The sequence below is a fragment of the Epinephelus fuscoguttatus genome, linkage group LG6 (genome assembly GCF_011397635.1).
Source record: "Epinephelus fuscoguttatus linkage group LG6, E.fuscoguttatus.final_Chr_v1".
Taxonomy (NCBI): Eukaryota; Metazoa; Chordata; class Actinopteri; order Perciformes; family Serranidae; genus Epinephelus; species Epinephelus fuscoguttatus.
The window spans coordinates 5,137,341-5,153,211 of record NC_064757.1 but is presented as its reverse complement, the minus strand read 5'-3'; the positions used below and the strand labels follow the sequence as shown (position 1 = coordinate 5,153,211).

Genomic DNA, 15,871 nt, shown 5'->3' with positions numbered 1-15,871 from the left:
GCAAAGGGGCCAACAAGTGCTAAACACCTCTGGGAACTCCTTCAAGACTGTTGGAAAACCATTTCAGGTGACTACCTCTTGAAGCTCATGGAGAGAATGCCAAGAGTGTGCAAAGCAGTAATCAGAGCAAAGGGTGGCTATTTTGAAGAAACTAGAATATAAAACATGTTTTCAGTTATTTCACCTTTTTTTGTTAAGTACATAACTCCACGTGTTCATTCATAGTTTTGATGCCTTCAGTGAGAATCTACAATGTAAACAGTCATGAAAATAAAGAAAACGCATTGAATGAGAAGGTGTGTCCAAACTTTTGGCCTGTACTGTATATATATATATATATGTTGACACTGGAAAGGCAGAACCAGACTATATATAAGAATAATTTGTTTGTCCTTGGCGGTGGTGAAAGTGGTTTTGCATTTTTTCCCATCTTTATTACATAATAAACCATAAATACATTTAGCCAGAAAAGTGATCATGGCAGCTGGACTGTGTGGGTGTGGGCTGCCAGTAACTCTGCACTGTTTACTACTCTTCAAGCCTCCCTTATCAAACCAGCTGAGTTAGGTATTGCAACACAGACTAATTCAGCCCTGTATGGTATTTCATTTCATCTGGAGTGTTTATTCAAATGACTTTAATGTTGTAAGTGACTAATGTCCTACAGCACCAATCACATTCAGCTGTTCAAATAAAATCTACATGGCGAAAATGACTAACAACTTGACTTCTCGGAATACTATTGACTCTTGTGTTACAAAGTGCTGTCAAAATTCCTTTCATTCATAAAACCCTACCTCACCATATCTATGTTCCTCGAGCCCCTGCTTGTGTGCCTCAAGCCAATCTGTCCTTGGACATTGCTCCTTAAATATCATTACAATCTCCTTACTCTATCTCTTATCTCTATCTCTTATCTTCAGGTTTAAGGAAGATGCTTCACACAAGTAGAGTCTAACTGCCAAAGTTTTTAACCGCTGCTGACTTTTTACATGTTTCCAATTGATATCTCCTTATTGAAATGACAGTTATTGACTCATTTTTAATCTTGTTGAAAAAGAGAGAATGACCAACTGTTTACCATTTTCAGTGACACCTTTCAAAAAATGTCCCCTAGCTTAAAAAAAAGATTGGGGGTTGGCTGAATCAGGACCAAGCTGCAACCTCTGAGGCTGAAAAATCAAGCCAGTAAGGAAGTGCCAAAAACAGTGTAAATCTCCATAGACCCCCATATTAAAATGCCTAACTTTACAGCAGAAATAAACATCTTTACAGCCTACTATGAACCAGACAAACTCATGGTTGATGTCACAGTAGCTTATTTACACAGTCAATATTAGGGACAGGGGTCAATATTTCTTGCCAACCCAGTCGCCAGAAAATATGTTGGCATTATGGGTTTCTGAAAACCATGGATATGTTACATTTGCATGATATGTAGTGGATACATTGAAACTTTAAGTTTTACCACCACTGTGGTTTTGAGGGCACAATCCCTGCAGGAATAGCGGCAATGTCTCAGTAAAAAACAACCGCTTTTCATGCCACTATCCTCGCTGAAATAAAAGCAACAAGCTGCTATGAAACATCCACGTTTGTTGCATATAAAGCAACTGAAAAAACAGAATTGACAAAACAGGTTTTGTTTGATGGTCTGGATAAGCTGTCTGCAGCTTGGCAGGTGTTTTGCCTGCACCATCCCCTATCCCTTCCACCTCCTGGTGACAAAGGCAGCTCATTTACTATGGGATTTCAGAAACATTGATATGATTCCGATGAAATGTGCAAATATAATGTATTTGAGGTTTGTCACAAAAAGCTGAAATTTCTAATTGCCTTTTAATAATCAACTGCTGCTAACAGCACTGAGTATTAGGATGACAACCTATTGGGCTGAGGTGATTATGTGGTTATTGGCATGTTGGTGTTGGACACAAGCCAAAAGCAACATGATTTAATAAGTGAACCTGGATTTGTTCCCTGGAATGCTTCCTACAATGACACAGCCATGCTTGCTACAGTCCAGTTATTTTTAAAGGTGTGGCAAAACCTAAGGGTGCTGGCCTAACAATGGTGGCCTTTTTTGATCAATATGTCAGTCTGTCTGACATTTTAGAGCAAAATATTTGTCCAAGACATATTCCCTTGTTCAATGCTTTGCTCATCTTGAAAACTAACATTCAAAATTCTGCAGAAATTTTTGTGGAAATTTATGTTCCCCAAAATTTGAGTCCTAATGCTTTCAATGATACCCTGACCTTTAATCTACAGAAATACCAATGTACACTTGCAATCAAGAAATATTGTCATCTAATAAGCAAACTGTCATGACATCTCTGGGCCCTAACTTATTCCATGTGAAAAAATCAAATTCTTCTATGTCAGAACACCAAATCAGTCTGTTTGTTATTTTTTGGTTAATGGATTTTTTTAGTCTGTAAAATGTCAGAAAATACTTTTAAAAGACTGATTAATATTTTCATAATGCAAGGTGGTGTCTTCAAAGTGCTTGCTTTGTCCGACCAACAGTTGAAATCACAGATATTCAGATATTCAGCTGACAGTGATGTAAGACAGAAAATCCTAAACTATGAGAAGCTGGAATGTTTTTATTGATGAAGAACAACTACTACTAAAAGATTATTTATGATTTCTTAAGACTCATAAACAGACACCAACACATTCTGCGAGCATTCAACATAAATCTGTATTAATTTTAGCTCCATGTGAAATGAATAAACCTGATGTGTCCCAGCTATTGCTCAACTCGTCTGCCTTAACAACACAGTCTACACCTTTTTATACCTGCTGACTTATTAAATCAGAGCTCTACTGACTGAAACATGACCCCAAATTCAGCAGCAGACTTCACTAATATTAGTTATATAAAATAGTTGTAAAATAAATAACTTCAGGAATTCATTTTATATGATATGAAAGGAGGTTAACAGTAAAATCAGTAAAACATTCTCAGCCTACATGACTAAACACATAGTTCAAGATATGTTGCTAAGTTTGTTTTTAATGACAGGTAATTTACTAATGAAGATTGAGAGTAATGTCAGATAGGGATATTGCCCTGAAGTTTGATGACAGACCTGTCATTGTAGCCATCATTCTCTTAGGCACGTTCTGATTATATATCTCTTATCATTTTTATGTCATTCCAAGCATGTGAAAATGTAGTGTATGCATTAAAGTAGGGTGTGTGCAAAAATACGAAACAGTGTATTATATTTTTTAAAACCTGACACTACAGTATTAACGTTGTACAGTAAGGGTGGCAATCTATTCCTCTTTGTAGGTAGATGATGAATACTGTACTGTTTACATGAACAATCCCTTTTTGTTCAACACTATTGTTGAAGCCTCACATTTAGCTCAGTCTGGTTGGTAGTAGTGGCAGCATGGTGGTACAGTTAGGACCCAGGGTGGGGGGAGTTGGGGGAGCCCTTCTGTGCGGACTTTGCATGTTCTCCCCGTGGGTTTTCTCCAGGTTCTCTGGCTTCCTCCCACAGTACAAAGACATGCAGGTTAATTGGTGGCTCTAAATTGCCTCTAGGTGTAAATATAAGCTTGAATAGTTGTCTGTCTCTATGTGTCAGCCCTATGATAGTCTGGTGACCTGCCAAGGGCGTATCCCCCCTCTTGCCCAATTTCAACTGGGATAGGCTCCAGCCCCCCCGTGACCCCCAACATTGGCTTAAGTGGATAGGATATATTCAGTACAGCTGACAGTGCCTATTTTGCCAAAAGCATGTGCAGTTACAAATGTTAAGGATGCTGTTCAGAAAATGTATCTGCTCTATAGAACAGTGTTGAGGCATTGTTAAGCCATCGTTACTGTATGTCTCTGTAAGCTGATATTAATGAGTTAAAAATAAGGCAGCCACTAGCTTCAATAAGGTAAAGCAAACAGGCTACAGCGAAGCAGATACTGGTAGCTTCTTGCTGCTGCAGAGTCATCAGTGGGTTCTCATGAACAGTAATAGTAAAAGAAATCATAAAGCTACACTGGTATTTTCCCTTATGTTCCTAAGGAGTTGAAGGTGCAAACAACTTCAAGATCAGACTGAGGTAATTCTGACCGGATTACTAAAACACAAGTTCGGCACCAAAAAACACCTGGGATTCTTTCTCAAGAACAATAAGTTCAGGGTACAATGATGTCACGCGTAGTCTGCTGTTAGCCTCCAGGGAGAACAAGCCGGCTGTATAGAGGGATTTCCTCCACTGCTTCATGCTGCAACTCACTGTCTCGACTGATGACAGGAGTGGCACATTGTTTTTGTAATTATCCCCGATAACAAACACTGTGTTGCTGAGTCTCAGCTCATCACTCAAACCCGTGCCCTCATAGGTGATCTGCAAGAAGACTCTGTAGATGCCCTTCCTGGGCACAACGAGGTTCCCGCTGGAGTAGCTGAACCCTCCATGACAGAAGGCATTCCCTTCTTCACTCTCCCATGCAAGATATTCCCCAACAGTGTTGTTGCCTTTAGGAGCTGAGGATGAGAGCAGAAAGGCAAAAATAAGCTTATGAATGTTTCTGCACCTGTATCATTTCTTTATAACATGAAATATGTCACAGCCCTGTGCTTCCACCTTCCCTCCCCTAGCATAATCATGTGGATGACATCCTATGGCCTTTGCAGTCACCAGATCTCAAATCAGCTGAACACGTATTAAAGATTATACAGAGTTTTTCACCACCATTTCCAAAGCACCAAATGAGGGAATGTCTTTGGGAAGAATGGTGATCATCCCTTCAGTAGTGCTCCAGAGACTTAGGATCTATGCGGAGGAGCACTGAAGCTGCTCTGGAGAACAATAGTGGAACATCTTACTAAGACACTTTTTGTTGTTATTCTTCAATTTGTAATATTTCTGTACAGCTTATAAGAAGTTTGTTTTCTTTAGTGTGTGTCACCTGAAAATAAGAAGTGTTGTGTTCCTATTACCTCAGAATGAGCTGTTTATGTCTACACACAGAGTGGGCCCTCGTCTACGGAGATCAGTGTGTTTCCACAGTAGACCAAACACTGGCTGTAGATAGGGCCATTCATGTTTTCACATTGTTGACTGTAGTTAAAAGCCCCTCAGACGAGCAGTGTCAGAAAACAGTGATTTCTTTTGGAGTGATACTGTTTTATTCAGCTTTTTTACAGGTTTAAATCATTGGGTCTGTTTGTTTTGGACAGAAAGGAGACCTCTGCAGATAATTCAGCTCCCGATAAAAACCTTCTAAACATCTGGATCGTAAGTCATTGCAGAAAAAAGATGAACAAATATTAGCAGGTGCTAGGCTAGTGTCCTGTCTCCTAAGTGCCAACCAGCATAGGAGAAACACTGATTTGTAACATGAAACAGCTTTATTCAGTGTTTTAACTGATTTTAATCACCTGGTCTGTTTGCTTTGGAGAGGAAGAGACTTCTGCGGATAATTCAGTTCCCAGTAAAAACCTCCTGAACAATGAACACTTAAGAAATTCTAACAAGAAGTTTCAGCTGGTTGCAATCTGCAACCCTCTCTACTAGATAACATAAATTCACCTAAATCCTACATGCTGGACCTTTAAAAGGAAGACAGTAAACTAGTAAAGAAAACAACAACAACAACAACAACAACAACAACAACAACAATATAGATATAGATATAGATGCCAGATTATGTTTTAAAATGGGTGAGCAAACATGGAAAGATACATAATTGGCAGGGGGGTTGGGGTTGCAATATTTCTGCACCACCTGCACTAGTTTAGATTAGTTTGAGGGTGTAGAGATCAGCATAATAATTGGGTGGACCCTGTATGAAAAATTAACCATAATAATCAGTGCCCAAACTGTTCAATTTCAATTTTTTATAAAGCGCAATATCACAAATCACAATTTGCCTCAGAGGGCTTTACAGCATACAACATCCCTCTGTCCTTTGGACCCTCACGCAGATAAGGAAAAGCTTCCCCCAAAAAACCCTTTCACAGGGAAAAAAATGGTAGAAGTAGTGGAGTTATAGATCTATTACAATGTTTAGATATGAAAAATACTAATTACTAGTCCATACCCATTGAGTACAGCATACCATACCATGACTTAGTCATACCAAAAATTAGAAAACCCCCCCACAACATTGGGCCACAGGGGGAGCCACAGCGATCTGTCGCATTTTAGCCATTTTGAAGCATTTTTCTGTTGTTATAGCGCCACCCAGTTGCCAATTAGTTACATTTCTCCAGTCACCTTGAGGCGTCCTGTTCTACATATCTACCAAGTTTAGTAAAAACCGATATGGCGGTTAGGCCTAGATAAGAAATTAGCTCTGTAGCGCCCCCATTTTGTTTGATTGGGTCAATGATGGAGGGGTCCCCTCAGATTATGTGTGGTCATATGCCTACAAAGTTGCGTGGTGATCAGTGAAACCCTTGAGATGTTATACACCTTTATGTGATGAGCCACGCCCTCCGCAATATTCATTGCCTTATAGAAGCTCAGTTTTAGTAAGTTTTCCAACTTTTGCCAAGAGGGAACTTTAGATATTGCTCCCTAGATTATGTTCACCGAGTTTCATGCAGATCGGTCAAACTTCCTAGGAAGAGATCGATTTGAAGTCTTTTTCAAAAAAATCAAAATGGCAGAAAATCTATATAACCAGAAGTTATGGGTTCTTGAGGCAAATTTGTTCCTCATGGGGAGAGGCATCTCTGTGCAAAGTTTCATGTCTCTACGACATATGGGGCATGAGATATGCCCATTCAAAGATTGCAATCCTGATCATACTGAAAGCACAGCGCAGAGCGGCTGGATGGGACCGACAGAGAGTAATGCATCCTGGTTTTTATAAAGAATTCCATCCAAAGTCTGACTAAAAGTGATACTTATACCAAATAAGTCACTTTCCACTGCTGAACATTTGACTGTTAATTGAGGCAATTTCATGTTGCGAGGAGAAGCTCTGCAGTTTGTCTGCCTCTCTCACTGCACTGTGGTGTGAGAGAAAATGTGTTATAATTTTATTATGCCTACATGTTTTTGTCAGGTGTTTAAAAAAAAGCAAAATTAATCTATCAGGCTTGTTTCTTAAAAACACAACAATTAGTATTTCTGTGCATTTTCAGTATAAACTCTTCAACCAGCAGCTGCATGTTGGATGTATAGTAAAGAGGGTGAGAGAGAGAGATAAAGCCATTTGAATTGAATTGAATTGAATTGAATTGAATTGAATTGAGAGAGAGAGAGAGAGAGAGAGAGAGAGAGAGAGAGAGAGAGAGAGAGAGAGAGAGAGAGAGAGAGAGAGAGAGAGAGAGAGTGAGTTTGTTTTAACCAACAACATAATTAACTGGTCAAATTGGTCAATTCACAGCATTTTTAGCCGGTGCAACCCCAGTGGGGTAACAAACATTAGTGCTTTTCTAGGAAAACAGGCGTTCAGGACACCCCTCATCATGGCAGCCTTGCACTACTGCACTATTGTACCTGTTAGCATTGCACTTGGATTCTTGAAGTCTTTGGGTTGCTGCTGTCTGTCACCTACAAGAGAGATTCAAAGTATTGTTTAACACACATTGATGGATGATTGTTTTTCCAAGCCCATTTGATCTTTTCTGGCCAGAAATCAACTATACATTTTATCTAACTGGAATGCTGAACAAAATATTTACCTGATGAAAGCCTCTCAGATTGCATCAACAGCTGGAAGGAAACAAACACAGTCTTAGCAACTTTTTTGTAATTAACAGCAATGATAGAAGAAATTAAAATAGTGCAGTCAAGAAGAATACTACAGTACTGTAAATGCAGTCGCAAGTGTGCATTATATTGACACAATTGTAACTATATTGTGGATTCACAATAATATCTGTATCAGAATCCGCGAACATGTTTTCATTATTTTTTAAAGAGCTGTATTTACATAATCATATTATTATATAACAATATATATGAAAACAAACAAACTGATTTAAATATAGGCTACAGTAAATAGACCAATATCACATACATGACTGATACTGCTCCAGTAAACACAAGCTTTGTAGACATGAAGTGGTCATACAGGCCACAGTGAAGTCAGGGACGGTGAGACATCAGGTAAAATGGGACACATAAGTTTTTACATCTTGGACTCCTTAAATATTAGCAGTCAGTTATATTATATTGTGAATGTCTTGTTTTGGGGAAAACCTGTATGCTTTAGAGGCCTATTTGTGAGAAAAATCTAGTTAAAGATGGATCAAAGGACTATGGGCATTGTTCCCCTAGGGAGGATGAAGTTGATGTAACCGGGTTTGGCCAGCGACATGGAAGTCATGAGCAACATCCTGACAGCCTATGCCAGTGAGGTAACCAGTAACAACCCGGCCCATCTTACTTTCCTCTCAAAACCCACTTTCCTCTGAGTTAGGCTGTATTCACACCTGTGGCTCGTTTGCTTTGTTCCGATTCAGAGGCTGAATCGATACAATGTTTGCATATTTAATTTGGGTCGTTTGTGTTCACAAGGCAAAAGTCTGTAGCGGAACAAAGTTGTAAACAAACGCCATGTGCGGAGCAGCTGTTCTCTCATTGGTCAGAAATCCCGGAAGGAAAACGCCGGGGAAAAACAGCAACAATGGAGCACAAACAGCGTGTGTGGCTAGTTTGTTTTTGCGCGTTTCTGTGGGTAATATACCAGTGTTATCTGCATGAAGAAAATATCCACTACTACCGGGAATCCAGACTGCGCATGGAAAATAATGTTTTACTCCATCTACTAAGAAGAAGACGTGCCGCATCAAGGAATCGCCGGCGAAGATGGGCTCTGATGGGTGCACTGTCTGCACATCACATACTCACACGACACTACAGACGGTGCATCAGGTAAGCTTCATTAGATAATTGTTATCTAATTAGTGAACTGTGCTTCTTCTTCTTCTTCTTCTTCTTCTTCTGTTTGTTTTGGTTGACGGTTGGCAGCCGGGTGCGTCACTGCGCCCCTCTGTTGGAGGATGAACCGCAGTTATGAGTCAGTTGTGTCGGTTGCTGTGTCGGTTGTGTTCTCACTGCAAACGAACCGCTACAGGTGTCGAATGGAAGCGGTCCGAGACCACCTCTTCTAGGCGATCTCGGACCGCTTGTTTTGTTCCGCTACCGAGTGCGATTGCTGCGTTCACATATGTCCAAACGAACCGATCTTTTGAGGAAACGCTCCCTGTTCCGGAACAAACAGACAGGTGTGAATACGCCCTTAGTTATTAGGGCACAAAGATTATTGAAAAGACATATAACTAACAGGTTTAGGAGTGGCTTTGAACAATTAAGAGCTTATTTGAGGAGCAATGATAAGTTTTTGACCCAGATTAAGCAACTACCAAAGGTGGCGTAGAACCAAATTCTGGGCCCTATGCAAAAGCAGTTTCTGTGCCCCTAGCCTCAATTCACAGCAACACTGAACTGTGTCGCTGTGAATTGACCAGTTAATTATGATGTTGTTGGTCAAAACAAACATCTCTCTCTCTCTCTCACTCTCTCACTCACTCACTCACTCACTCACTCACTCACTAATTGTTGTGTTTTAAGAAACAAGCCTGATAGATTAATTTTGCTTTTTTAACACCTGACAAAAACAAGTGGGCATAATAAAAATATAACACATTTTATCTCATTTTCTTTGGTATGACTAAGTCATGGTATGGTATGCTGTACTCAATGGGTATGGACTAGTAATTCAGTATTTTTCATATTTAAACATTGTAATAGATCTATAACTCCACTACTTCTACTTCTTTTTTCCCTGTGAAAGGGTTTTTTTGGGAGAAGATTTTCCTTCTCTGTGTGAGGGTCCAAAGGACAGAAGGATGCCGTATGCTGCCTCTCTCAGTGCAGTGAGAGAGGCAGACAAACTGCAGAGCTTCTCCTCGCAACATGAAATTGCCTCAATTAACAGTCAAATGTTCAGCAGTGGAAAGTGACTTATTTATCAATCAATCAATTTTATTTATAAAGCCCAATATCACAAATCACAATTTGCCTCACAGGGCTTTACAGCATACAACATCCCTCTGTCCTTTTATTTAGTATAAGTATCACTTTTAGTCAGACTTTGGATGGAATTCTTTATAAAAACCAGGATGCATTACTCTCTGTCGGTCCCATCCAGCCGCTCTGCGCTGTACTTTCAGTATGATCAGGATTGCAAACTTTGAATGGGCATATCTCATGCCTTGTATGTCGTAGAGACATGAAACTTTGCACAGAGATGCCTCTCCCCATGAGGAACAAATTTGCCTCAAGAACCCATAACTTCTGGTTATATAGATTTTCTGCCATTTTGATTTTTTTGAAAAAGACTTCAAATCGATCTCTTCCTAGGAAGTTTGACCAATCTGTATGAAACTCGGTGAACATAATCTAGGGACTAATATCTAAAGTTCCCTCTTGGCAAAAGTTGGAAAACTTACTAAAACTGAGCTTCTATAAGGCAATGAATATTGCGAAGGCCGTGGCTCATCACATAAAGGTGTAGAACATCTCAAGGGTTTCACCAATCAACACGCAACTTTGTAGGCATATGACCACACATAATCTGAGGGGACCCCTCCATCATTGACCCCATCAAACAAAATGGGGGCGCTACAGAGCTAATTTCTTATCTAGGCCTAACCACCATATCGGTTTTTACTAAACTTGGTAGATATGTAGAACAGGACGCCTCAAGGTGACTGGAAAAATGTAACTCTAATTGGCAACTGGGTGGCGCTATAACAACAGAAAAATTCTTAAAAATGGCTAAAATGCGACAGATCGCTGTGGCTCCCCCTGTGGCCCAATGTTGTTGTTGTTTTTTTTTTTTTCAAATTTTTGGTATGACTAAGTCATGGTATGGTATGCTGTACTCAATGGGTATGGACTAGTAATTCAGTATTTTTCATATATAAACATTGTAATAGATCTATAACTCCACTACTTCTACCATTTTTTTCCCTGTGAAAGGGTTTTTTGGGGGAAGCTTTTCCTTATCTGCGTGAGGGTCCAAAGGACAGAGGGATGTTGTATGTTGTAAAGCCCTCTGAGGCAAATTGTGATTTGTGATATTGCGCTTTATAAATAAAATTGAAACAAACAGGGTCCACCCAATTATTATGCTGATCTCTACACCCTCAAACTAATCTAGACTAGTGCAGATGGTGCAGAAATATTGCAACCCCAACCCCCCTGCCAATTATGTATATATACACACACAGTACAGGCCAAAAGTTTGGACACACCTTCTCATTCAATGCGTTTTCTTTATTTTCATGACTATTTACATTGTAGATTCTCACTGAAGGCATCAAAACTATGAATGAACACATGTGGAGTTATGTACTTAACAAAAAAAGGTGAAATAACTGAAAACATGTTTTATATTCTAGTTTCTTCAAAATAGCCACCCTTTGCTCTGATTACTGCTTTGCACACTCTTGGCATTCTCTCCATGAGCTTCAAGAGGTAGTCACCTGAAATGGTTTCCACTTCACAGGTGTGCCTTATCAGGGTTAATTAGTGGAATTTCTTGCTTTATCAATGGGGTTGGGACCATCAGTTGTGTTGTGCAGAAGTCAGGTTAATACACAGCCGACAGCCCTATTGGACAACTGTTAAAATTCATATTATGGCAAGAACCAATCAGCTAACTAAAGAAAAATGAGTGGCCATCATTACTTTAAGAAATGAAGGTCAGTCAGTCCGGAAAATCGCAAAAACTTTAAATGTGTCCCCAAGTGGAGTCGCAAAAACCATCAAGCGCTACAACGAAACTGGCACACATGAGGACCGACCCAGGAAAGGAAGACCAAGAGTCACCTCTGCTTCTGAGGATAAGTTCATCCGAGTCAGCAGACCCATCTCTAGAACAACTGTTAAGAGGAGACTGCGCGAATCAGGCCTTCATGGTCAAATAGCTGCTAGGAAACCACTGCTAAGGAGAGGCAACAAGCAGAAGAGATTTGTTTGGGCCAAGAAACACAAGGAATGGACATTAGACCAGTGGAAATCTGTGCTTTGGTCTGATGAGTCCAAATTTGAGATCTTTGGTTCCAACCGCCGTGTCTTTGTGAGACGCAGAAAAGGTGAACGGATGGATTCCACATGCCTGGTTCCCACTGTGAAGCATGGAGGAGGAGGTGTGATGGTGTGGGGGTGTTTTGCTGGTGACACTGTTGGGGATTTATTCAAAACTGAAGGCACACTGAACCAGCATGGCTACCACAGCATCCTGCAGCGACATGCCATCCCATCCGCTTTGCGTTTAGTTGGACGATCGTTTATTTTTCAGCAGGACAATGACCCCAAACACACCTCCAGGCTGTGTAAGGGCTATTTGACCAAGAAGGAGAGTGATGGAGTGCTGCGGCAGATGACCTGGCTTCTACAGTCACCGGACCTGAACCCAGTCGAGATGGTTTGGGGTGAGCTGGACCGCAGAGTGAAGGCAAAGGGGCCAACAAGTGCTAAACACCTCTGGGAACTCCTTCAAGACTGTTGGAAAACCATTTCAGGTGACTACCTCTTGAAGCTCATGGAGAGAATGCCAAGAGTGTGCAAAGCAGTAATCAGAGCAAAGGGTGGCTATTTTGAAGAAACTAGAATATAAAACATGTTTTCAGTTATTTCACCTTTTTTTGTTAAGTACATAACTCCACATGTGTTCATTCATAGTTTTGATGCCTTCAGTGAGAATCTACAATGTAAATAGTCATGAAAATAAAGAAAACGCATTGAATGAGAAGGTGTGTCCAAACTTTTGGCCTGTACTGTATATATATATGTGTGTGTGTGTGTGTGTGTGTGTGTGTGTGTGTTTATAAAATCTTTTTTAGCTATTCCAACTGTCAGCCTGTACATTTCTGTAATGCTGAAGATGTTACCTATCCATCTGAGGAGGAAAGAAGATCTGATTATACTCCATGGATGTATGGCATACCCTTTTTTGTGAACCGACAAAAAAATCGTTTTTGTGTGTGAAATTTGGGTGAGTGGAACAACACATCTGATCACTGATTTAGCCTGTTACCTTTAATGTAGACTCACAAGTAAGTCTTTAGACGCTTTGCTTAACTAAAGACTTTCTCCCTGATTTTGTGTTTAGATGGGCGGATACAATTTCAGAGTTTAAAAAAACTCTCTACATTGCAGAACCAATAGTAAATCCGCAGGGCGGTCCTTTGGTGGCTCGCTGAACTCTTGTGCTCGTAAACATAGTCCGACTGCGTTAAAAGTTTTAAACAAAGTCGCTGTAAGTCCTGTAAATCTCTCGGCATCCATTTTCAAGCTCTCTGTGTTTTTGTTTCCTTGCGGACGAGAAAAGGGGGAGTGCAGATTTCTGGGAGGGCGTGTCCTTTTAAAAAATGCAAGAGGCGTTGCTTTGTCGCTGGCCGTTTTCGCCAGTGTGTTGATTACACTTTAGAAAGGAGTGTCCCCAGACTATCAGAAGGCGGAGATCTCTGATTGTCTGGTGGCGAGACTACCTTTATTGAACATGCCTACAAACAAAAATTCATGGATACATTTATCAGAATTCAGGTCAAAATTTCATTGTGTGTGTGTGTGTGTGTGTGTGTGTGTGTGTGTGTGTGTGTGTGTGTCTGCGTGCGCCCGTAAGTGTGTGTTCCTCTATATATCCTATCATCAACAATAGGTTTAAAGAGTTGGGGACAATCTGCAAATTAGATCCTGGGAAATAATCTGTTATCATGCATCCCTAGCAGGGTGGGTACACTTGCTGTTTATGCTAGCTGTTTTGCTAGCTAGATAGTCGGGCTAGCAGCAAAATCGAGGTGCTCCATCAACAACTGTGTGGTAGATTTTGGGTCTGCACACATGAGAAGGTTAGGGACTATTAATCTGGAACATATATAATGATTCCCTATGGCAGGATTGATCATTTTTATTCATTACCAGTGTCTTTTGGTACTGTTCCACTTGCCCAAAACCATACTGTCCCACCCACCCAAGACATAAAAATAACCCAATTCCATAAATATAAACATAATCGTAACATTCTTTTTTTCTGATTTTATTGTAGAAGTGCATCAAATTCATGTTTCCAGCAAATATTTCTGCAGTATCCTGCCTAAAATATTTTTTTATAACCTTATGATCATAACAATCAAAATCATTTTCCTCACCTTGGGTTATGCAGGGTCAACTTCCTGTTTGATGTTGGCCCCGCCCCCACATGTGACATCACACCAATGAGTGTAACCAACTTTGATAATGTGGTTTCACAGCAAGGCTCAGCAGAAAAAAGTTGTTATTTTCAATGACCAGGGGAGAAAATACAGCCAATTTACTTATACTGTCCCACCCAACCTGATGTCCCACTCACCCTGAATTAACCCTAGTCTACATTTTTGTAAAGGACCAAACAGAAGTTTTTGTGAGTAGAAGTTGATGTAAAAACACTGACGCATGTTGCCTGCAAACTAACATTGACACCAGATTAAGTTCGTCTAATTCTTGTTTTAGCTGCATTTTATGACGTTTGAGTTAAGGTGCTCCTATAAACTAGGCTACGGTTTAATTCTCTGGACTTTCGTTGCTAGAGCACTTGGACCAAATTTAAAGCCAACGTTACCAAACACTGCAACAGGAAATAAACTTTGACCCATTTAGAAAGAAAATATCCTAATGTAATGTTTGCGAAACATTTTTCATTGAAAGTTAGCCTAAAGTCAACAGCGGTAAATTCAAAGACTACAGACCACTTGCCTAACGTTAGTTAGCCTTTGAACTACCCATTTATAAACTAGTTAACAGCTTTGACCAACCCCTTGCAACAACAGCACATGTGAGCTGGTGGACTGTACAGGTGAGTTATGTAAAGGTTACCTGGCTGTCTGGTGACTGATGATCTCGCCCTCCGAGCACCACCGTGATCACTATCAGCAAAGCCAGAGCCACAGAAATCAGTAGAAGGAGCGCCACAACGAAAAACTGAGCCGTTCGCCGTGGTCGTGTCTCTGTCTGGCGGAGAAATTGAAAAGCGTTTGGCCGGTGTAGTCCTGCCTCCCCTCCGCAGTAGCAGCAGCCCTCTTCCTCCATGCAGCTGGTTTAGGCTATTCACGGATCAGCCGCCGGCTCCCATTCTACATCTCCATTTATCAGCGCGGTGTCGCCCACGTTGAAAACCACTGCAGTGTTCAGGAGTCTCGATTTAGGCTACCCGAGTTTCACTTAGTGTCAGGAGTCAGACACGAACTTCCTCTTTCTGAAGTGAGTTTTCCGCAGCCTCCTCTCATGGGACAGCCATTATATTGTGAACAATAGCTTGCATACCCCCGCTCCCACGGGTGCGATTAGTTTGCCTCTAATGACAAGTGCACAACCAAAACCAATAAAGGACTTAATGGGGGGAGTTTTGTAATCCCATATCACGACATGACTTTCTACAGCTATCCCTCACATTCTTACCCCTTACTGTAAGAGACAACCCCATCAGTACCGACTGAGCTTTTAATAGCCTATGTGCCGTGACGAGGAGAAAGAGCCGACACGAACGACAAGATAATCACCCTCCGCCAATACCAGTGGCACTGGTTTGTCTTTGTAAATTAATATAAAATCGGCCTCCTTGAGGTAATCTGCCCCTGCCTGCTGATTTACTTCCCATTCATGGCGACTGTCAAGACAGCACTTAAGCCAACTTCATACCTGTCTAGTGAAAACGTTGCATTCCTCTGAAGCTGAAACAAATTAAAATTAGAAAAATACTGTCAGTTTAACTATAATGTCATCCAAACCACAATCATAGCCATATGATCTAGTCAGCATAATAAAAGCACTGACGCAACATTTTTACATGAAAATAAAAATAACTGATAATTCTTAAGAACATTATGCAACTTTATACTAATTA

The 15,871-nt window shown here is 40.5% G+C and overlaps 1 protein-coding gene across 1 annotated transcript; it reads right to left on the bottom strand.

Moving 5' to 3' along the window:
• Positions 1 to 269: 269 nt before the first annotated feature.
• On the bottom strand, positions 270 to 15,575 carry si:ch211-158d24.4 (uncharacterized protein LOC560966 homolog). Its single transcript, XM_049578837.1, has 4 exons — positions 14,845 to 15,575; positions 7,659 to 7,689; positions 7,474 to 7,527; positions 270 to 4,505 (listed from the first exon to the last, which is right to left on the bottom strand). Exons 1-4 carry the CDS (start codon positions 15,055 to 15,057, stop codon positions 4,096 to 4,098), a joined length of 708 nt encoding a protein of 235 aa, XP_049434794.1. The 5' UTR covers positions 15,058 to 15,575; the 3' UTR covers positions 270 to 4,095.
• Between the last annotated feature and the right edge of the window lie 296 nt (positions 15,576 to 15,871).

Bases quoted from the DNA above. Each gene is read 5' to 3' on its own strand.
- si:ch211-158d24.4 (XM_049578837.1), bottom strand. From the start codon at position 15,057: ATGGAGGAAGAGGGCTGCTGCTACTGCGGAGGGGAGGCAGGACTACAC. The intron at 7,690-14,844 runs GTAACCTTTACA...GTTTCCTTCCAG, and splicing joins ATCAGTCACCAGACAGCCAG to CTGTTGATGCAATCTGAGAG. The intron at 4,506-7,473 runs GTACAATAGTGC...TCTCATCCTCAG, and splicing joins TCCAAGTGCAATGCTAACAG to CTCCTAAAGGCAACAACACT.